The following is a 23,862-nucleotide window of genomic DNA, read 5'->3' as shown; positions in this document are numbered from 1 at the left end:
AAAGTAATACTATTATGCTGATGTGCAAAGGTGACCTTTAATAAGTTTAGGACCCTATAACTGCTGTCTTAACAGCATTTGAAATTCCCCACTGAATATTATCTACTTGTAAGACAAATGTCCAGAGGTAAATACCCAGGTTAAAACCTCTGGAACCATTGACCATATTGGGTATTGATCAGTTAAGGCTGAAAATAGAGGAAGGACATTTGAAGTACAGCTTATATGAAGAACCTAGTTTAATTACCATATGCTATATAAATAATCACAGGTGCACCCACATAAAAGAGTGGACTAGCCTACATAAATGCATAAATACCTTATGTTTTAAAATCCTAATGCTCATGGTAGCATTAGTCAATTCTATTAATTGTGAACAATTATCACTGCTTAATGTGTGCATCTATTGTACAGTATCTGATCTTGCTTGTAGTAATAACACAACCAAGAGTTACATCTATTTAAAAGAGAGAAAGTAAAATCTTAAAGTCATGCCTAGTCAGGAATCCTCTCATTCTCACAAATAGAATATAAAAAGTAAACACTTCCATAAACACAAGCATCAACGTTAATGTTAAAATGAATGAAAATAGAGGATTTGCTTGCAGTGTACTGTATAAGGAAGCAGAAGTTTGCAAAGGCAGAAAAATTCTGTGCATTTCACAAAATTTGAACAAAAAATGTAAAAAACAAACAAACAAATAAAAAACATTTGTTTCTTTTTTGGTAATATCATTATGGGACTTTTACCTCACAGCTATTTCTTAGCACCGTAGACAAGTATTTAATTTGTATAACTTTAATGTGCTAAAATATCAACTGTATGACGCATATCAGTGAATAATAGGTGCTAGACCAATAATTTATTCACATTGTGCTTGGCCCCCTGTGTTTATAAGAGTCCAAAGTGTTTCACAGTAAGGCCAATAATTCACTGTTCACAATAAACATTTAATAATCCAACCCCTGGCAAAAATGAAGAAATCACCACACTTGAAATATGCTCACCAAGCTTTTTACTTTAAAGTGTGGTGATTTCATCATTTTTTAGATGGATTGTAGAATTCAAACTCACTCCAAAGCTAATAACAGGTAGTGTTATCTACGTCTTTAGTTTAACTGTGGAATTGCAGGGTGTAGATGCGGACTTACCGAGCAGTATTAGCACACACAGCAGGATGGCGATAAGCGCTCCGGTGCTTAGGCCTGCAGAAGAAAGGAAAGCCTCGCCCTGACAGATTTTGTGCCGAGTGCCACGCTGACACTGGCACACACGCAGGGTCAGTGTGCTGGTACTGCTCAGAAGGGGCTCACCTCCATCCCACACCACCACGGGCAGCTCATATAGCTCCTGAGTCAACCTGTGGAAACGGCGCCGCCTCGCTACAATGCTAGCCGTGCTGTCTGAGAAAGAGAGAGGGAGAGAGAGAGAGAGAGAGAGAGAGAGAGAGAGAGAGAGAGAGAGAGAGAGAGAGAGAGAGAGAGAATAAAAGGATGACATAAACAGCGAAAAAAGCAAAAACAAAAAACATATGAATAGAAAAATAATGTGAAAAAATGAAGAAAATATTATGAATTATTAACAGATTTATGTTTGTTATGCAGAGAGGTTGAGGAACATAAAGAAAAGAACATGAAAGAGATGTGGGAAAAAGAGAGGATGATAGAGAATGGGGAAAAGGAGAGAAGAAAGAGATTAGATTAAATTAGTGTGTTTTGAACGCAGGCCATTCAGGCTGTCTGGTTGCACTGTAGACTCTCAGAGTGCTTAGGAGCCCATTCCCACAGATGGGCTTTTAATGGGGGAATTAAGGTGAGGTTCTGGCACTTAGAGCACAGAGTAGATGAGTCCTATCTAGTAACTGCAATCTGGAGCACTGAGAGCAAACCACTTGAACAGAACATCAACTTAATGAGTTTCCATATCTCTCCCACTGCCATTCTCTCTTTAACCACAACGTCTACTATCCTTTTTTAGTATACCTGCTGCAGGAGTGTAGATATTGTTAAAAATAATACAGTAGCATGAAACTGATTTTGGTAATGACGCTGATGATAATAACCATGCTGATTTTCATGGCGAACCCCAAATGCAGTCTTTGAAATGACAAAACTTATAAAGTACAAAGATGACATTGGAGTGCAATTTTACAAACAAATTTGTTACGATGGCTTAGAACTACAGTTGTTATTGTAGCTTTAGCACTGCAATTGACACAAACAGTTTTGCAAAGTCTGCATCTGTGAATTTCCTGTTTAAACAATTGCACGTTTTGTCTACATAGCACACAGTTTGAGAAGGGACTTATTTATAATTACACTATTTTCACCCAGTTGAGCATGGACTCAGTTTTTTTTTTTTTTTTCAAAATTTCTTCTTCATGTTGTCTTATTGAGTTCGTTCCTTGCCACCATCCCCTCTGGCCTGCTCATTAAAAATAAATGAATACATTTAAAATTAATATGTTGAATTTATATATTTCTGGAAAATTCATTTGTAACAATGTCCATTGTTAAAAATGCTATACAAATAAAACTGCATGGAGAAATTTAATTTGAATATATTTAATTGGGTAACTTATGGTCTTCTTATGCAGACACCTGCAACAAGAAGTTAAGTTTTTACACATTGCCATTTTGGTGCCATCAGCTGTGTCATGGTGCAAACACTACTGCAGTGTACAGTATGACTGGTACAGTGAAAGTTGTCAGGATAAAAGTTTATGCTGTCATCTACTATCTAAACTGATTACCTACCTCACTTAATCAGACTTAATCAAATTTCATTCAGATTTCCAGTGAAGTTATGGCTGTATCTAAATATAGTTACTATAAAACTGTTGCTTTTCCTCCATTACATTGCTGTTATTAGGTTATTATATCAGTAAATGCATTGTAAGTGATAGTTGTAATCCAAAGAGAAGTGTAAACCTATATTCTCAAGGTTTATAATGAATATTTAATTTGTTTCTCCTCAAAGTGATAATGCAGTAGGGTTTGGTTGTGTTTTTATGAAATATTAAGGCAATAAATATCTACCTGCAGCACTGAGGGGCACACAAGTAACATGTTGTCTGAATATTGCATAGTGCTACTAAATATGCAAGAGTTCCAGTGTTGTACCAATACCACAGTGAAAGCCTGCAATGTGTGTACTGAATGTAATTTAGTACACATTTAAATGAATTTATTTAAGTGCATATCCACAAACATCATCCCCTTTATATCATACATTCTTACTTATACTGCATATACAAATAACATTAACTTAATTATTGAAATAATCAGTTGATAACTAATGGGTCAAAAAAAATCAACTCAATGGTTTGCATGTTTGCCTCAGACCTCCAGGATTGGCTGATTCCATTATTTGTACGTTGAGATTGCAGGGTCTCCCTGTGCTTTGGGGGTTTCCTCTGCAGTCCAAAGGTAGGCAGATTGGCATCTCTAAATTGTTTAGGTGTGTATTTATTATCTAACTATACCACTCCATTTATTACCACTCTGGTAATGTCCTGTGTGTTGTCTTGCAGTGATGTGTGTATCATTAAATGTATGATTATTTATTTTAATCATTAAATGGAACTTTTGTTGCAACTTCAGTATTATAAAAATCCAACTGGATTTCACAAGATCAAGTGTAAAGAAGCTGGTCCAGGCTCTGAGCCTTGTTGACCCTGGCCTTGAGTGTGTACCAAGTGCAACACTTGCCTTAGTATTACTGCCTGCAGCTTGTTTTCCAGCTTATGAAAAACACCCGCATACAGCTTCCTCTTCCTCCACCCAGAATTCTTTTATTCAAGCCTTTCATCATTCAATTTCTATTCTAAAAGGAATCACCAATAACAAACAAATCCAAATAAAATGTTTTTCAAATGTTAACTAAGTTAACATTGAGTTAAGGTGGCTATAGACAGAACAAGCCTGAGATGTAGAAATCATAAATAAGACAATGGCATGGTAGGAATGAGGATGGAAAAAAGTGCCGGAAAAAAACATGGTGAATCGTATGCACAACAAATTTGACTTAGTTGTTAGCTTAGCTGGATTCATAAATTCAAAGATTTCTTATAGCTGCAGGTTATTGAATGACGTATAGAGCATTAAATGAACTCACTGACATACGCAAAAGATATTAAGTCCAATGACATATTCAGCATGATAGCACTGACAGGTGAAGTCATGAAAAATAGAAGGTGCCAAGTGTCTAGCGAATTAATTACTGTGTCTCATAAATTAGCACAGAATTGCCAGTTGTTGTTTTGCAGACAAAAATGATATGAGACAGGCAGTCACAAGGGATCATCAACACTGTCAGAAAGCTTACAGTTGGATCTAGAGTTAATTCTCAGCCAAAATAAGACAGAACAAGGAAAGAGGCAACCAATTTCACGATAAGATTTCACAGACCAAAAGAACAAGCAAAAAGAGGTGCAAATCAATTTTAAAACATGCCCAGAAAATTCAACCAAACTCTCAAGATGCTGAAAACAAAATATAGGAAAGGCTACATGCACACTTACTGAGATGCTGGTTAGTATGTGAAGCCAAATGCAACAAAAGAGGACATTTTTCAGCCACATGCAAGCACAAATAAGACTGGAGAAAATTTGTCAAAGCTGTGTAGTGAAGTACAGGGCAACATTGTCTCTGCAGGAGAAAAACTTGATTTCCAATTTTAACATAGATAAGGCACAGTAACAGCAACCTAGCAAGCCTATACTCATAGATGAACCATGTCCTCGATCCTGCTTCAGAAATATGTGGACCAAGCAACAAGCATAGATAAATGAGAGTTTTTTCGATGCCACTCTATGTTGTGAAGGTAACACAGTATAAGTCTGTGCTTCCAGAGTGAGGTTTGCTGTTGCTAACAACCTGTTTGTGTTGCTTGTTTCAAGAGCAATAAAACTCCTTAGTTTTGTAGACACGCTATCAACAGCTCCACCAAAGTAGGGAGAGTACAAAATCAAAGATAAACCTGTTAGTACCTTTATTGATGAAAACAGTAAAAGAAGTCATTCACAATGTAAAGCACAGAATGGTGCTGGAAAAAGTCCAGGTCATTTCTTTTTATCTAATCTTTAAATGTCCAGTTTGGCTGAGGCTGTTTCCATGACAGCCTCAGATTCCTGCCCTTCCCTGACAGGAACGGAAGCCAGTGTGGTCTTCTGCTGTTGTAGCCTATTCACCTCTTGCTTCAATGGTTTTCTGCTCATCACAGTGTAAAGAGTGATTATGCAAGTTACTTCCTAGCAGCTCAAACCAATCTGATCAAACTCTTTCTTAATTCGTTTTTTTCTTCTTCTTTGTGCTGTTCTGTGTAAACGCTAAACATTCTAAACATATAAACATACTTTGTGAGTGAAAATCCCAGGAGATCAATAGATTCTGAAATGTTCAATACCACAGCCATGCCATTATATCACACTTTTCCCCCATTCTGATGTTTGAGATGAACTGAAGCTCCTGACATCTATCTGCCTGATTATTTTCATTGTGCTACTACAACATGATTGGCTGATAATTGTATGAATCAGTCAGTGAGTGTAGATGGATTCCGGCTTTAATAATTACCATATTAAATCATCAGCATTACATCATCTGATAAATTTGAAGAACACTGAGTTACATACTGTACATCCTATACATGTCAACACAAACTCTGCATCACATGATTCTTGAGACCAAAATGGACTTTATGACAGCTGGAGCATATTCCATTAAACACAAGGCAACTCAAATACAAAGAGCTGAAGAAGAACTGGAGGCCCGAAAACAGTTGTTTTCCTTCATTAACAGAATAAAGTAAATTATAGCTTTTTCTGTACCCTTCTGGTCCCTCATACATGATCTGAACTGCAGTTGGCCAGCTGATAAAGGGCAGGAGAAGAGCCTCATATGTGGTACCTCTTAATTAGTCCAGATTAGATTGCAACAGTAATTCCACATGACTGAACATGTTTTCTGAACATGTTTGAGATTGCATGAAAGCATACAGATGGTGGGACATCACTAGCAAGTAGGAAGTTGTTTTCTGTTTACAAGAACCCTTTCTTTTAGCACACAATTAAAATTATTGCAAAAAAAGGGCATTCGGTATCTCAAATAAACTTCTAGAATAAATAATGATAATGGTTAGACAGTTGAGGACAAAACATGCCTAATTAACTTACATGCAGAAAGAGGAACTGATAGAGAGAGAGAGAGAGAGAGAGAGAGAGAGAGAGAGAGAGAGAGAGAGAGAGCCTCAACATTGTCTAAGCTCCACAGTTGGCTAAGTGATTGCTTGCAGTGATTTATATTCATGATCACACTTTCCAATTTAACCCAACTGTCAGGAAATGCAGGTCCATAGCCAAAGCCCCACTTAACCAATTCAAGAGGGCCATGTCCTATAGATCAACAATATCCAAATGCAAATTAGATGCTCCTGCAAATTATCCATCCACTGCAGTACATCCTAATGTGAGCACCAAAACAACTAATTATTGAATGTTTAAAGCAGATTCTATAGACCTGAATTTCAGTAACATTACATGATCACCAATGCTAAAGGGCAAAAGTAGTTGCAGATCTTATAAACCAGAAAGAATGAGATGGCAGGTCTGGTCTGAAAAGCAATAATTTATTTCAGGCTTATTGAGACAGGAAATCTAAATTAAATTAGGATAAAGCAGTAAATAACAGCTGATGCTTTAATTGAATGTGAACTGTCTGTATTAACTGCTCAGATTTACATTGCCAAGTAAAATTCAAGTTCATCATCTGTGGACATGGCAAAATCATGTATTTTCATGGATACAATTTCTGACTTGAAAAGGAACAGGAACAGAAATCTATAAATCATTGTGGGCTATTAGCACAGGCTATAAGTGAGCGTGGCTTTTTTAGGACCTATTTCTGTTCACAAAGCAAAAATCAAGAAATAATTGTGTCAGTTACTCAAACTTCATAAAAGCAATATTGCACTTACAATCATGCAGTTATTCTGAGCCATGCTGATATTCAGAATAACTGCATGATTGTAAGTGCAATATTGCTTTTATGAAGTTTGAGTAACTGACACAATTATTTCTTGATTTTTGCAGCCTGTGGCCTTGTCCCTACATATGAATCATATGTGTAGAAATACTCTACATGGTATTCTGTGTAGACAAGTCTGCACATTTGAATGGTACAGTTCAGTACAGTAATTCATCTAGGAGAACACACACTGTTCTTTTTTATTTAATGATATTTAAGTATGTAATTATATTTTACTCAAAATGAATGGGAAAAAAAAAACAATGCAAATTTGATTTTGAGTGCTTTCTTTTGTTCCCTGTTATATACAGGGTCGATGTGACCCAGCAAGGACACTTGAGGAAGCAAACATCGAGGTCTGAATAAAGATAAAATTAATAGATAAATGTTTGAATATTGTCTGTATCTGACTTTAACAGATTATCATTATCCACTTTCTATTCAAATAAACCTGTGACTGTGAACAATTTAGCATTTGCCTGTTTTTGTTTGAAAGACACAAATAAAGGACAGATCTGATCTGACGAGGAACAGTCACCCTGAAATCAAGCTTGACCCACCCTGTGACTCTGTAGCTGATCAGCACACACACGCATACAGTATATATGTGTGCGTGTGTGTGTGTGTGTGTGTGTGTGTGTGTGTGTGTGTGTGTGTGTCTGGCAGTCTGCAATTCTGAATACCTCTGAGAATCTCCCCAGTGTAAGGATTGTTAGGCAGCAGCATGAGTCACTGAATGTCAAATGGATGGCTTTTGTTTTCACCATTCTCTCTCTCTCTCTCTCTCTCTCTTCACTTTCTTTCTCTCTTCACCTCATGATTCTCCATTGTTTTTTTTCCTCCACTGTAGCATCTCACCAGGAGGTTTTACATAGAGTTTAAAATTCATATAAGTACATTTATAAAAAACACATATTGTACTCTCTCATTACATATGTGAGATTAGCATGTTAAATAATTACATTTTTTCAAATATCATCATACTGGCAGTTTAATACCCTAGTGATTAGTGAGTATTCATGAAAGCCCATGCTGTGTTCACATGCGAGGATAGATAATGTTTTAAATGAATTGATCTATTAAAAGGAAAGTCATTTAGAGATCATAATGTTGTATTTATTGTCAGCAAAAATACATAAATATGCAAATAAATGTCATTCTGATGATTTTGAACCAGACAAAGAAAAAAAGAGGGACGCTAAGGGTTCTGAGTGGCACAACATGTCACAGTGTCTCTCATAGCTGGGAGACCAAGAGACCAAGAGAGCAATGAGGGAAGGAAAAAGTGGCATACTACTACTCCCCTATCAATCACAGTGACACTAGACAATCATAGCTGTCCTGTGAGCTCATGTGGGCTTTCCTCTAAGTGTGTTATGCTGCCTGCTGATGATGCATGAGCAGCAGTTGGAAAAGATGTCTTCAACCATTTGGAAAAAGCATGTGATACCTTTCCTGGTAACTGTCGTTTGACAGAGGAGACCTAACTGGAGAACAGAAATTGGTCAGAACTAAATTAGAGAGAAAATCTTCTGGATTCTGGATCGATTGATCATTTCCATTCCATGTTTTCAAGATCCTGCCAAGTTGTCTATTAGAAATGTGATGTTCTCTGATGTTGAAACTAACTTAACACTAACTTCTTATTATTGCTTTTGAATACATTTAAAACAGCCGTAGAAATCAATCATAAATTCTAAACATAAGCGTACAAAGAGTACTGAGAATAAAACTAGAAAGTGCAGTTTGCTTAGAAGAAAAACTGCTGGAAAGTATAGAAGATGAATCTTTTAGCCATATTTTTTTGGATGTGTTCAACTAACCAAGACCCTAGAATGAGTCCATTCTTAATGTAGTTAAATCCCTCATTAAAACAGCAGAATTAGTCTTATTATTCAGAAAAGTGAAAGGGCAAGTAATAAATTCTCCTCTCAGAAGCTTTTATGAATACTGCAAACTGCTTAAAGTGTAATCTTCTCCCAGGAAAGCATTAACATGTGTGTAATAGCATTCAAGCCTTAAAATGAGCGGCCAAAACTCTATTAAGAAAATAACCACAGCCTGAAGAATGAACCCAATAAACAGCATGTGCACTCGAATGGCAATTTAAAGAACATCCTTAACGGAGTCTCAAAAAATTTAGCTGCTAGTATCTGTCCCTTTTCCAAAAAAAAAAACAAGAGCAATATTAAGAAAAAAAGAAACACAAAAGTCAAATGAAAAGATATTGCTTTTAATAGACCTGTAAATACAGTTAATTCCCACTCAGGCACACATTTTTACAAGTTTTGTACCTAGAGAGTAATTTGTCCAGGTTGGTCACATAGGTTCAGACTGTCCTACTGAGTGCCACCTTCAGCCTTAAAACTAACATAACCTCTATCAATTACAGAAATCCTACAGGGAGACCATTCAGTGAATCCTGCTGTTTGCCTCACTGCAAAGCAAACACATCCTCTCTGAGTGTGTGTGTGTGTATAAAAGAAAGATAAAAAGAGAGATACAGAAAGGCAAAGAAAGAGAAAGGGAAGCAGTGAGTCACAGAGAAAAGTTGAAGTAGTTTGAAATAGTTTCAATATTTTGTATATTTCTAGTAAAAGAATGCAGCACAAATTATAGACTTGTCCTTAATGCGTATTTAAAAAGATCCCAAGGTTAATGCGTATTTGATCCCAAAATTTTAAATGCTAGTTACTCCACTGTTATTAATTGAAGGAAGAAAAAAAAATGAATATCTCATCAAGCTGAAAATAAACATCTGTTGTTTTAGATTAACAATTTATAATAAATATAAACATAGCTATAAACTGTAATTGATATAGATCAATTATTTATTATTATTTTTTTCCTTTATTCATAATCATTCATTTAATCTTCATAATCATTATTATTACTTTGTTGTAATTATTGTAGTAGAGATTCTTTAGATTTATACATATTCACTGCGTATGCTATTCATACTCCTACAGCAAGGACAACGGCACAGATACTTACTGCATGTGAACATGCTTAAAATGAAACACCTACTGTGTTAGCAGAGAGAGAGAGAGAGAGAGAGAGAGAGAGAGAGAGAGAGAGAGAGAGAGAGAGAGAGAGAGAGAGAGAGAATAATAGATAGCAAGTATATGACCAGAGCAAGTAATAATGGGCTGTGAAGTGATGAAAGGATTCAAGATAAATTGCATTATAATTTCAGCCTGTGTGCTTTAGCTTGCAACAATTCCCTGAAAGTATTTGTGTAGGGGAGAAGTGTGGGGGTGTGAATTTGTTTATCATTCTGGCACATGTGCTAAAAGAATTTTGTGATTACACATCTGGTCTGCAGCGGGGAAGTGAGTCTCCTTGACCAGTGATTGATGCCTTTGGGCTAGTGTCATTCCCAGCATGCTCCCTTGCTAATTATCCTTGATGCCACTACAAGTCCAGATTGAATGACTCACATAATTAAAGTGTCTGCAAGGGCTCCTGTTTATGCTTTTGGCCCCTTTACCTTGTAATATTATGCACTGAGAGACACTGAGATTAGAAATTCATTCTTGTAGTATGAACAATTTTGTCTATTAAACCGTAAGTTTAACGATATTGCAGCTACAGTAATGTCTAGCAAGATCTGAAACTGAGAAGTATATATGGATTTTAACAAAATAAAGGTGGAGCTCTATTGAAAATTCACAGTATGACAATCATATATGTTTATATTTCCCATGTTCATATTGAATGGAAAACACAGATCTCAGTTGAACAATCAAAAGATCAAATTACCAACTAGATTTGTAAAGTTCGTCGCGACAAACTTTGATGTTGGCTTTGACGAGGCAAGTATTCGCAAAGGCAGGTGCTTTTTGGAGGCAAGTGGACATAAGGGTCAGTGTTACTTTTGAAGGCAAGTGGACAGAAAGATAGGGTGCCAAAACATTTGGAGGCAAGTGGAGATGAGCATGTAACGTCATTCAAATACTCCTGAGGAGGTTCCCCTCATTGGGCTGAGTGTTTTGATATGTCACATGTTCATGTTGTGCTAATTTTTGGTTTTCATGTGACATCACGTGACGTCACGTGACGTCATCAGAATGCACATGAGGAAGTTCCTCTCATTGTTCTGAGTGTTTTGATATGTCACATGTCCATGTTGTAAAAAGTTTTTTGATTTTGCATAAATTAGGGGTGGGGCTGCGGCACAACCAGAAGGCCAGTCGGTACACCAATATAAAAGTCTGTTCAGAGTATCACCCTAAAGGAGCTGGCCAAGTTTGGTGTAGATAGTTCAAAAGCTTGCCGAGTTATAAACCTACAAAGTTTATAATGGGAGTCTATGGGAAAAAAGGCCACTTTGAGACCCGCTACCGGAAGTACCGGTACTCGGATCGCTTAGAAAAGTAATAGCAACAAACTTTAGACCAGGGTCTACAACAGATCCGAATTTGGTGCATGTGGCTCGAAAGCCCTAGGCCGCATTAAATTTTACAAATTTTTGTCTAAGCTGAAATAGGAAAACAGAATGGTGGCTTCTACAAAGCCAACATAATGAAAGCCTGCTATATCACATTCTTTATTAAACTGCTCTCCCCACTGGCTGCCAGATGTGTCTGTGAAGCCATCTCCAACTGCCAACTATCAACCATCTCTGTTGTTATCGTCTTCACGTAAAGATGGAAAATTTTTCATAAGCTCCTTTAAAAGAGAAGATGACACACTGGGTATATTTACACCACTCCGTTTGTTTTAGTCAATTGAAAGGATTATGCTCACAATCACATACTGTTCCCTATGAGCTCCAGTACACCATGAAATGGACCACCAACAGTAAGGACTGATAAGCTCTCTGCTTAGACTGGTAAACACCCAACATCCCAAAGGAGGTGAGAGAGAGCTCAGTTCTCTCACTATATCCGCTTCCATTATCAAATTGATTCTGCATATAAGTCTGTGTGTGTCATCCTTTCATATACTCCTCACTTATCCAGAACTCTCAAAGTTCTGCTTTTACATCCTTGTCTATGATACTTACATTTACATTTTTTGGCATTTTGTCAGAGGCCCTCATTCAGACCGACTTGCATTTTATCTAATTTTTTATACAACTGAGCAATTGAGGGTTAAAGGTCTCGCTCAGGGACCCAGTAGCTGCAGCATGGTGGACCTAGGAGTTCCCATCTCGCAACCATCTGATCAGTACAGTAGTCCAACACCGTAAACACTAGGCTACCACATTCTTCTGATGGGCATCCAAATGTCTTGCCTTGTTATGCTCTCTTTCCCTTTTGCTGAAAATAGAGTAAAGCACTGTACCCCAGCATATTACACCTAGGTTTAAGTGTTCTCTTTAAGAGGACTATGTGTAAGGGTATATTAACCACCACCCAGCTCAGTCATCCAATATAAAGAAAACAACAGGGATATGTGTAATTTCTGAAACAAATTGAAATCAATAAACTGTTATTAAGATTAAAGTCTGTGCAATTGCCATGCAATCGTGCTAAATACTAATTACATTTTCACTTTTAGTAGGTTGAGCTGTAGTTTAACATAGCCTACTTTGAGGGAGTTGTTTGTAGATGAGCTTGAGGTATAATGACTAAAATGGCGTTTACGAACATTGTCCCATGTACAATTTGTGATCCATGTCTTTCTTTTTCAACCTGAGCACATCTGTGTGTATGTACACACATGAACAGGGCAAAGATACAGTACAGCTGAGCAGAAAGGAACAAGTGAGATTTATGCAACAATTAGATCCAATCCACAAATTTTATTGGCCAAGCAGCATTTCAAGAGTGCTTATATTTCCAATCTACACTGCAACATCATCAGAGAACTTTGCAAACATTTCTTTTTTGGGGGAAAATAACTTTTGACTTAAATTGTGAATGCTAGTCAAATGATGCCAGTTTTACAAGAAGCACCATTAATGGGAATTTACAAACCAATGTAAGCCAGCTAGGTCAACTAGTGAGTGTAGCTTCTTCACAATCCATTTCCACTTGGAAACCAAAAATAAACAGAACATTTGGCCGTATTGTGTCCAAAATGTCACTTCCATTACTTAATTGTGAATATCTATGACATTTGCCTTGTGGGCTTGTGCCTAAAGCCAAATCTCAGCATGCTGAACTCGTGCAGTATTGCTTAAGTATCAGCCCATCAATTCTATGAAAAAACAATAGGTTTAGACTTTTTCCATCAATATCTTGTCTTGATTTTCCACAAGCTAGTTTAAGTAAAGCTTAAATGTTTGCTCTCTAGATTTAATTACTAGTAATGGCTCTGTATACTGTTTACAGTGATAAAATGAATATTATTTTAATAACATGTTTAAAACACCAGCATAAGCCAATAATTTATTGACTTTTAAATTAATATTGCACTCAGCGCACTGCACAATGTTTTTGTATTCCACCATGCATTTTTGTTATTTGAAAACAATCTATCTCTCTTACACACACACACACACACACACACACACACCCACACACACACACCCACACACACACACATATGCACGCACATGTAAATTTATTAAATTGCATACCTTCATTGTCCTTCAAAGTAAAGTTGGGATTAGTTGGAATTCCTCCAGGGAAAGAGAAATAAAATCTCGGGCCATTTGCAAAGTCATCCTTATCCACAGCACTGATCGTCTGGATGATCTGTCATTAACAAAACAGGTAAAAAAAAATCCTGTTGAGTCTCCATTATTAAACACATATCTCAATCTGATAATCAGACACTTGCTAGCTCTAAAGGTTTGTAAAGTAGGGAAAAAATTATGTCAATTAGACTCATTCACCAAAAGTCACCCTGAAATCCACCACACAATGAATTCAATTTACATTTGGCCTAAATAATTCTTGTCTGAAAAAGTCTCTTTAACTAGAATATGCTAATTAGGCCACGCTTATCAGTCCCAACAGTTGTTTCAGGACATCTGGTTCATGAGGGAACATCCTTCCTCCACTTCATTTCTTGTTTTCATCAGACAGAAATTATAGTGATTCTACAGAGATATTAACAATAATTTTAGCCTTCACGGTCCTGAATAAGAGCAGCGTTTTCAATAAATATTAATAAACACTGCTGAAGGACATCGGAAACGATCAGCTTCAGCTGTTTTGCTGTTGTGTAGTTTAATTAGCAGTTCTGTTTTTGTTAGTAGAGATAATTGTAAAAGTTCCAGTACCGGGGTTTTCGATTCCCACCTCCTCCTTGTGTGCACAGGGTTTGCATGTGCTCCCCTGTGCATCAGGGATTTTCTGGCTTCCTTTCCAAAGCTGTCTTTGCTGATGCTGATTATCATCTCTAATTGGCTGTAGTATGTAAATAGGTGTGTGAGTGCATGTGCAATTGAGCACTGTGTTGTGCTGGCATCCATCCAGAGCCATATACTAATGTTACACAAGTGACTAGTGACAGTTGTCTATTTAAAAAAAAAACGTACGCATAACAGAATCTACAGGTATAGTAGTAAAAAAATAGTAAGACTTTACATGGTGTTTATAGAACTACTATACATTTCATGTCATTAAGGTGTTATGACAAAGTCATGGGTATTCTACGGAGGCCGAGAAGTGCAAAACAAATTAACAAATCCGAAAACAAATGATCAAATCCGAAAACACATTAACAAATCCGAAAACACATTAACAAGTCAGACAACCCGGAAGAGGTTGGTATAGTTTGTGAATGGAAACTTACCATCATCAGACGAGACACCATTCACCTGTATATCTTTAATGACAGGTGTCTTGTCCAATGATCGGTTAGTTTCCATTCAAAAACGATACACTACCTTTTCCGGGTTGTCTGACTTGTCATTGTGTTTTCGGATTTGTTAATTTGTTTTCGGATTTGTTAATTTGTTTTCGGATTTGTTAATGTCTTTTCGGATTTATTAATGTGTTTTGCATTTCTCGGGCACCGTAGTAGTCATACAAATTAGAAGTAGTTTAAATGTGCTGCTTAAGAGCCAGAGAAAAAAAAAAAAAGATTTAATTAATAAAGTGTCACAGTAATTCAATAGGATTCCATAAAAGCCTTAAAAGCAAAAACATTAGCAATTTTTTTTCTTTTTTTTTAGAATACTATAATTTATAATTATGTAAGTATACAATTCGTTTACAATTACATTACATTACATGTACATCACATTTACAATTAGGGCAATTTGTGGTGCTAATCTGCTTACATGCTTACATGTATTGTTTTAGACAGGTGAATTTAACCAGAGAACCAGGAGGAAATCCATACAAACATGGGAGGAACATGTTAAAACTTGGCACAGACAGTCATCAGGATCAGAACTTGTGATATTTGAGCTAAGAGGCAGCAATGCTACCCACTACACCACTGATCTGTGATTATTGTTGCTATTTTATCATGTTTTCATGTTTTGACTGCCTCCATGAGAGTTTTAGAGGTTAACAACATGTCCACATGCAATTTCATGCCACTAGCTCCAACAGAAGCTTTTCAATCATAAAGCTTCTGTTCTGCTTCTTTTGAGAGGTAGATTGTAATATTTCCCTATATTCTTAATATTTTCTTTGTCTCTCCCGGGGTGTCCAATCCTATCCGGAAAGGACTGAGTTGTGCGTGCAGGTTTTCATTCCACCCAAGCAGAAGCCACATCTGTGTCTTCTGAAAAAGAACTGAAAGCGAAGAGCAACTGAATAAACAGGTGGAATCAAGTTTGGCTCCTGCTTGATTGGAATGAAAACCTGCACCCACACTTGGCTTTTATGTATAAGACTGGACATCCTTATCTAGCCTATACCACATTGTATCTTGTGCTGCTGGTCAGTGATTTATGTTGAACATTATTCATGTACAAGGACGTAATAACGTATTTAAAGCCACTCAGCTGTATTTGTTTAATAGAAAGAAACATTTGAACATGACACCAATGGATGAGGTCATGGTTAATCTATTACTGTATGTGTAGAGCCGACACAGTATAAATTTTTGGCTTGTTGGCATTATATGCAGGATTCACTAGATTTTAACATAGTGTTGCAATTATGAATAGTAAAAATCCATTTCAGCCCATCCATTTTTTTCCATCCATTCCTTTTCTCTTTCATTCTTCATCCCATATATACTCGCTTTATCGCTTCCAGCCTGATTCTTTCATTTTCTCCTTTTCATTAATCTTTTTCCTTTTCCAAGCTTGTGTCCCTCATTAAATCACTCTCCTTTACTCCTCACTTTGTTCCTGCCTTCAGTCTTTACTGGTCTTGTATATCTGCAGTGCTCTAAAACACAAAAAAAACTGGCATGTGCATGGAGCTGAAGCAGTCATGCTTGACTGCACAGATCCTTACTCTGAATGAATGACGATTAGTGTGGCTTCAATCTTTCTCTGCCTCTCTCCATCTCTTTTTCTCCTTCCATATCTTTTTTTTCTGTGCTTTTTGTTAGCATATAAACTCTGTATCAAACCTTTCATAGGGTGTACAAGAAATATAGAGAAAGCCTTCGTGAGACTTACCTGTCCTGCTCTTATGCTTTCACAAATGAGGATTTCGCCCTCTGTGTTGATTTCTGGCGCGTTGTCATTTACATCTAGTACCTGAATTGTGACGGGGACATGACTCAAAAGACTTGGGTTATCTGCAGATGGATGAAAAAATTCATTAAAGAACAGATAAATTAAATAAACCTGGTAACACAAGCTATATTTGTCAAAGACTATACTGTATATACTGTACAAGCTTTGCAAGTGGAGCTGTTTGTGAACAGTAAATGAAAGTCTGCAATAATATCATGTCTTTTTATTTTTCAGGCTCAAAGGTTCAATCAGTGACGAGAAAAAGCAAGGAATGAATAATATGTTAGCCTGTTAAAATATTCGGCAAGGTATTATGCAAATCTCCTTTATTGGAACAACCCCCCCCCCCCCCCCCACACACACACACACACACACCCACACACACCGTGACTGAAGCTACTGATGTACATTATTAGTATCGATACATGTCTGAACACAGTACAGTATGTTGGATATAGCAGCTAGGAAAGATCATGGGATCATGATGAATAGAAAGACTTGTATTTTGCACCAATGGTAATCATATGTGGGTGAAACAGAGACACAGTGGGAAGCACTGCTACCTCATTACTCCCTGCTACCCTGTTACTCTGCCTGCTACTGATCCTCTGTCTTCCTCTGACCTCCCAATCGCATGTTGGTAGATGAATTGGCTATGCTGGAATTGCTTCTAGGTGTGAATATCTGTGTGTGTGTGTGTGCTAGTGTGCGCTTGCAATAGACTGGAGCCTCATCAAGATTGGATTCCCTCCTCACACTTAGTGTTCCTGAGACCCAGGAATCTGCGAAAATCCTAAATCGTAAGTGGTTACTAAAAGGTGAAGGAATGAACACGAATATTCAAAGGCTCATCTGCTTAGTAAAAAGGATGCTAATAATTATGTGCAGTAATTATTATGTTCAGTCCAAATACTGAACAAAATACCAGTTTATGTGTACATACTATGTAGTATAGAGTTTCAAAGTGCCTTTTACTCTAAACATACTTTCTAGCGCACACTATCTAAGAAACTGTGAAGTAGCAGGCAGTCTGGAACCTCACTGATAAGTGGTGCGTTATTGGATGAGGTGAATTATTCATTTGGGATCATACAGCAGCTCCCTACTTTAATGTGCTCTTCTAAACTAGAAAGCAATACACTTGCTTTATTTAAAGGTGAGATTGATACATTTTCGTAGAAGTCATGAAGGAGGGCACATGAAATATTTGATAAAAGAGTGCCCTTTGGTAAGACATAAATCTATGGAAGACCTTGCTGGGCTTTCCTCTTTGCTTCAGTCTCACATAGCCTATTTCACATTTTGTAGATATTTTTATGAACCTCTTCCCCTCTATTTGAGCAATAAGGCTGATTTCATTCAACAATTTACAGAGATCAAAACTGACACTCAGTATTTTCATTGTCATGGTTATGCTGAATTGGTGCTTCAGCTACATTACCCATCAGCCCTTCCACATTTCCTTGTCATTTGTCTAAATAACCCCACATACCTGTTTCACAGTTCAAGTTCTAGTTTCCATGTATCTGCTTTTCAAGGTACTTTTGATGTCAAGTTGTTGCTATGCCATCTTTGGCCTTTCTCATTTTATGCTTTGCCATTTTGTTTTTTTACCCACCGTTTGCTGATATTTTTACACTTTGCACATGAAAAGTCTGCACTTGAATCGGTTGTCTCTAAGCATCCTTGACATTCATACGGTATGATGCATGTTCCTACTCGACATTAGACAGCGTATGGATAAACATAGCATTATCATGCTGCCATGTAAACTGGTCAGTCAAACATATTTGCACTGACCTTAAAGGACCTGACAATGAGCTATCTAAAATGTCTGATCAATTCTATGAGAAGAAAATATCTTACAACATAGATTCTGTTGTAATTCAAGATGATATTAGACATTTGTTTTGTATGTACGGCAACATGCTGTTCTACAGTGCCATATTTTGATGATCTACTGAATAAAACACTGAAATAGTGGGGGATACCTGATCAACTGCTATTAATAACACGTATAAACAGTCCTTCAAATAGAATTCCCCTATTACTTCATATATTTCATGTCAAAAAAAAAAGAGCTTCAGTATATTACACACAAAATATGACAAACTAGATGCTAATAACTTTGAAGTTAAAAGAATCATAGTCCATAAAAATGTGCAGATTTACTGAAGGCCAAACATAGATAATCTTTATTTGATTATCCATAACATGTTTTTTATAGCAGATATTCTAATTATAATTAATGCTAATACATTATAAAATAATTTAATTCTAATTAAAGAATTCAAATCAGTAGATGTGGAGAACAGTCTAGCTCAAGGCCAGAAACAGATTTAAATGAAATTTACATCCATGTGAGTGGTGGACAATTCCCATAGCAACTAATGACACTGTGCCAATTGAAGATACAAGCATGGTTTTGCTTGGTCACTTTATCATCCACCCAGTGTGGACAGTGTCTGCCTGCAGACATAATGAACATGTTCACCTCAAATTTCCCATTCTAGCCACAGCAATTTTGTACTAGTGCTTTTTCAGTGCCTGACAGCACCAGAATATCATTACCAGCGATTACACTTTGCTATTAGTGAATCATTAATACTGGGTGAAGGCTGGGGGAAAAGGTAATTGCTTAGATTAGATCTACAGCCAAAGAGCTGCATAGATCGACTCATATTAGCCGTGAGAGCAGCCAGTGATTTGTATCGTCTGTTTGGGAATTGACCTGAGAATAATGTTGATTTTATGTCGGTACCTCGTGTAATGCAAATACAGATATGTCTGAATGTGCACACACACATACACACACACACACACACACACACACACACACAAAATCATACAAGGCCATGTTGAAGATATCAAAGCATTCATGCTACTTTTTAGTCTTATACTTGACATTATAAAACTAGATTAAGATCAGAGTTTCATATTCAGTGTAATTTCTACTAAGCCTAAGTTTTCACAAACATTTATTATAAAAGCCTGGATTTTAGTGAAATCCCATTTCTGTAGGTCATAATAAAACAATCAAAAAACAGTGCATTAACTACCAATTCCTAGAAGTAGCCCACTGGGAGAGAGAAAACATGTTGCATTCGATTGCATTCAGCTGCAAAGTCTAAATTCTACGTGTTCATAGTACAAAGCAAAAAAAAAAGAAATAAAAAAACATGGATGCCTCAATGAAAACATGTTGTTGAGAATGTGCTAGACATATAATATTATTGGTCATGAAGTATTTATTTTTGGTCATGAAAAAATGGTCATGAAATGCCTTTTTACTGAAGATGGTCATATTGTCATATGCTTGAAAAGACCTTGTCTGAGTTTTCTTTGTTTTTTCTTAGTCGTCATAATCATGGCAGGTTATAAGCTTTAATCAAATGCAGCAATAAAATGAGTCACTTGAGGTAGTTGGAGCATAAATATAGAGAATGCAATGCTAAGAGTATTTTCCATTTTTTAAAGCTAATATTCCTACCTGTAAGCAAACTGTCCAATCAGAATCAAATGTGGTACCCACCATCCTCTTTTGCCATGACAGTGATGTTGTGCCAGGCTACATCCTCTCTGTCCAGGAGGTGAGTGGTTCTAATGATTCCACTGATAGGTTCAATATCAAAATATCCTTTACTCCCTTCACTTTGCTCTATGGAATACCTATATATGGAGTCAAGAAAGAAAGAAAATGAATATTGCTGGAGTGCCCCTGTTGTAGTCCACACCATCATCTGTAAAGCAGAATTTGTGATGTAATCCTTGAATATAAGCAGTACACGGACATGTTTACCGGCCAAATGAATGAATGTCTGACCAATTGCCATTCCATTCAAGTGGTAGAAGTTTCATGACCTAATTCATCAAAAATCTGTTTGCCGTCTTCATCCCAATGACTTTCAGCTCTAAGCATATGTGATTATTTGAGTCAGTACTGAATAGACCTCATTGAACTTTTATTTCTGTTGAATTACAAACACTACAACTGATTTCACAGGGATGCAAAAGACTGTAAAACACAATATACTTGTTATTGGTTTTATGAAGCATTTAGCAAAGCTGGCAGTTTTGTTTAGTAACTTATAATTGTGAGATGTCAAATATCATTATCATTATCTCTGATCAGTATTTTACCTTCTACCAATATTGCAATAATTTTTGCTTGGCACTTTTCCTCCAAATGACATATGCTTACCAAAGTGACCACAAACCATATGGCCAATTTGTAAATCCTGATACTATTTTTTGACAGAAAGAAAGAAAGAGAGAGAGAGAGAGAGAGAGAGAGAGAGAGAGAGAGAGAGAGAGAGACTCTTAATGCTAAAATATTTTTCATATAATGTTTATTTCCTTGCAATATTTTTATGTTGACTTAAAAATGTTAGCCTAACTTGTAAGTAATCATGCTAAATTAGTAATCACTTCATTAACTTCCAGGCTGGATACTGTTAATAACCTCAATGTTAAACAGGCCATATTTCTAACTGCCAGAAACATTTTTTAATCCATTGTCTAGCAGGATTAAAAATGTAACAGAGTTGTACAGAGTGTAGCCATTATACTTATACTGAAAATGCCTGTTATTGCATGTTACAAACATGGAAAGATTTGTGCTCAAGCATAGTGTGAACAGATCTTAAAATTCAAGTGGTCTTGTGAGTTGCAAAGAGCTGTTAAGAAGAGTTGTACATATGATGTGTGACATATGGAATGTATTTTACAATATATAAAGCATAGATTACATGTCATTTTACATTCTAAGAGACCATGGATGATGGTTTTACATGTAGCCACCGAAGTACACCTAAAATATTAACCACTTTTCAGTCTTTTGATGAATAAATTGTATGAGCAATTTCTGCATTTTTTAAGGTGGTATAAACCTAATCAACTAGTAAGTCATAGGGTTTTATTGACATGATGGTGAACCGTCAACAGGTGGCCAAACTGTTACTAATTTCTGTATGCCAAAACCCTTAGTGACAATAAAATCTAAAATGGCAATCTGTCCCACCACCAATACTGACAAATTTAGAATTCAGTTTTACAAGAGAAAGAATAGCTTTCACCTTGCTCTCCATCGACATCACCACTGAGTATGGCTCTGTCCAGAGAGTTATGCATATAGCATATAACATAGCTAGCACTGGAAATCAATATGCAAAGTATTATCATATTTTCATTTAAATATCATCAATAAATAACATCTTAGCAACCCCATGGTGCTTGTTCCGGCAGATGCTGGCATGCAGGGGCTGTCTTGGAAGAACAGTCATGGGATTATTCATGCAATTAGGACTACATTCTTGGGGCTGGACTGCTGGACTGGGCCACAATAAAACACAACCAAATAAAGTGCAAGCTGGCAAAAATATTTGATAGCTTTTACAACCCAGATTCCATGCCACTGTTATTGCAAATGGAAAGACGTAAGAGGCCAGATGGAGTCAAACAGTGCCGTCAGGTCTCATGTTGTGCCACACAACTCTTGGTGGGAATTTTCGGCTCATTTTAAGAATAACAGAAGGCTGTTATGGCTGTAACATGTACAAACTTCATATGTGTTCATACGAGTTAGCACATCACATGGTGAAGGATTTTCACTTGCCTAAATGTGGTTGGCTTTTGACTATGCAAAAGGTGATTATTGGCACTGCGCAGCTGTTGCCTGGGGGTCTGAGATATCACACCAATAGTTTCCAGCAGCTTGTTTGATGTTGCCAAACAATGCAAACTATCAGTCAGAGGATCTAATCTACTTGGCAGGGAGCAGCATGTAACTGTCAGTAGTCAAAACAGTGTGTAAAACCAGGAACTTGCAGACTAGTGGGACCAGGATAATGTCACAGTGGCTGACAGCTATAGCTTACAATTTAAGCTTATTAAGATCTACCATTAAGGGCTCTGCTGATGGATCTATGCCATTTGCCGGACAATTTGCCAAATGGCCCATGCATATTAGCTCACATACAATATGTGACTAGAATCTGCAATAGGGCACAGTATATTTTTGTATCTCACTGGGAGGGACATACCATAAGTGAATAAAAGTAATTCTGAATGGCTGTGCAAGAGGGATGTTGTCCAGATTCCACATTTAAAGAAGAAGGAAAAAAGGAAGTTTCATAACATTTAACTTTGTTGATCCATTGACTTTGAGAATTCTGACTGCACTTATTACCGTCATACTATACGTTAGAGATACACAGAGAAAGGTAGTGTCACAGTAGGACATAGTAAAGGCATTCATGGCAACTCACTAAATTCTCATTAAATTTTGCCTTTTTCAAATTAAAGAGAGACAAAATAAGAAGGATGAGGTGATAAAGGTTAAATAAAAGCAGAGTGATGCCTCCATGCAAACACATTGCCATGAATATATTATGGTTTTAAAGCTTGCATAATATTATGATTACTTATGCATAGCATGTGGGAGGTTGCATCCATTATTTTTGATTTGAAGTCGACAGATAATAGTCTATATCTGGAGACCAGCCACTTTACCTCATCTCCTTCCAAAACCTTCATGCCTTCACTACCATAAACATGCCTTCACATCATAAACATTAACAAAGGAAATAGGTAAATTTGTTTGGAAAAAGCCAGAAGATTCTATGAAGGTGAGAAACATAAAATTAGTCAGAATGGGTAGGTGGTGGGAAGGTAATGTTGTTGGATCTCAGAGTGAATCAGGCAGTGATGGTTTAATCAAAGCTGTGCAGAGACAATACGCAGAACTCCATGACAGACCCTTAATCCACACAGACCACCTGGGCACCAGAAAGTTTAAGCTAAGCATGAATATCTGCAGAGGTGGATTGAGCCGACTGTCCCATAGGAAACCTAGGCTTGGGAAAGCAACACCATATTCATAATTCAACCAGAAGTATCAGGTCTCCCCTGGGATGCACAACAAAGGAAGACATGCAAACATCCTGAATTGCATTCTGAGAGATCCCTGGAATCTCCCTTATTTATACCTCTGAAAGGGACAAGCTCAGTGAACATGTTTCTTTGCTTGTTTCTTTGTGTTATACACATACTATGTACCCACATACCCCAGGACATAGCAGACTAACTGCTCCGTTTGTTGATTCAGGCAAATCACCAGTACCATCTGGTCACAAGACTGGCACATCATAACCATGAAATTAACCCTAATGAATTAATGCAGAGAGGGGTGATTCCAAGTGGAGCTCTATGAGAGTGAGCCACAACAGACTCCCTCTGGAATAAGCTATTTGAACCCCTATATGGACACAGGAACTTCTTCAAATTGCATATAG

The 23,862-nt window shown here is 36.9% G+C and overlaps 1 protein-coding gene across 1 annotated transcript in view; it reads right to left on the bottom strand.

The window, feature by feature from the left end:
- LOC132859304 (cadherin-18) overlaps nucleotides 1-23,862 on the bottom strand; it is an 84,251-nt gene that overhangs the window by 3,969 nt on the left and 56,420 nt on the right. Inside the window, exons 8-11 of the mRNA XM_060890018.1 lie at nucleotides 20,103-20,239; nucleotides 16,511-16,632; nucleotides 13,556-13,673; nucleotides 1,153-1,404 (exon numbers count right to left, since the gene is read on the bottom strand). Coding sequence (XP_060746001.1) covers nucleotides 1,153-1,404; nucleotides 13,556-13,673; nucleotides 16,511-16,632; nucleotides 20,103-20,239 — 629 coding nt within the window. The remainder of the gene's footprint in view (nucleotides 1-1,152; nucleotides 1,405-13,555; nucleotides 13,674-16,510; nucleotides 16,633-20,102; nucleotides 20,240-23,862) is intronic.

The sequence above is a fragment of the Tachysurus vachellii genome, chromosome 2, assembly GCF_030014155.1.
Source record: "Tachysurus vachellii isolate PV-2020 chromosome 2, HZAU_Pvac_v1, whole genome shotgun sequence".
NCBI lineage: Eukaryota > Metazoa > Chordata > Actinopteri > Siluriformes > Bagridae > Tachysurus > Tachysurus vachellii.
Note: the sequence above shows the minus strand (reverse complement) of the source record. Positions and strands in the feature narration are given on the sequence as shown.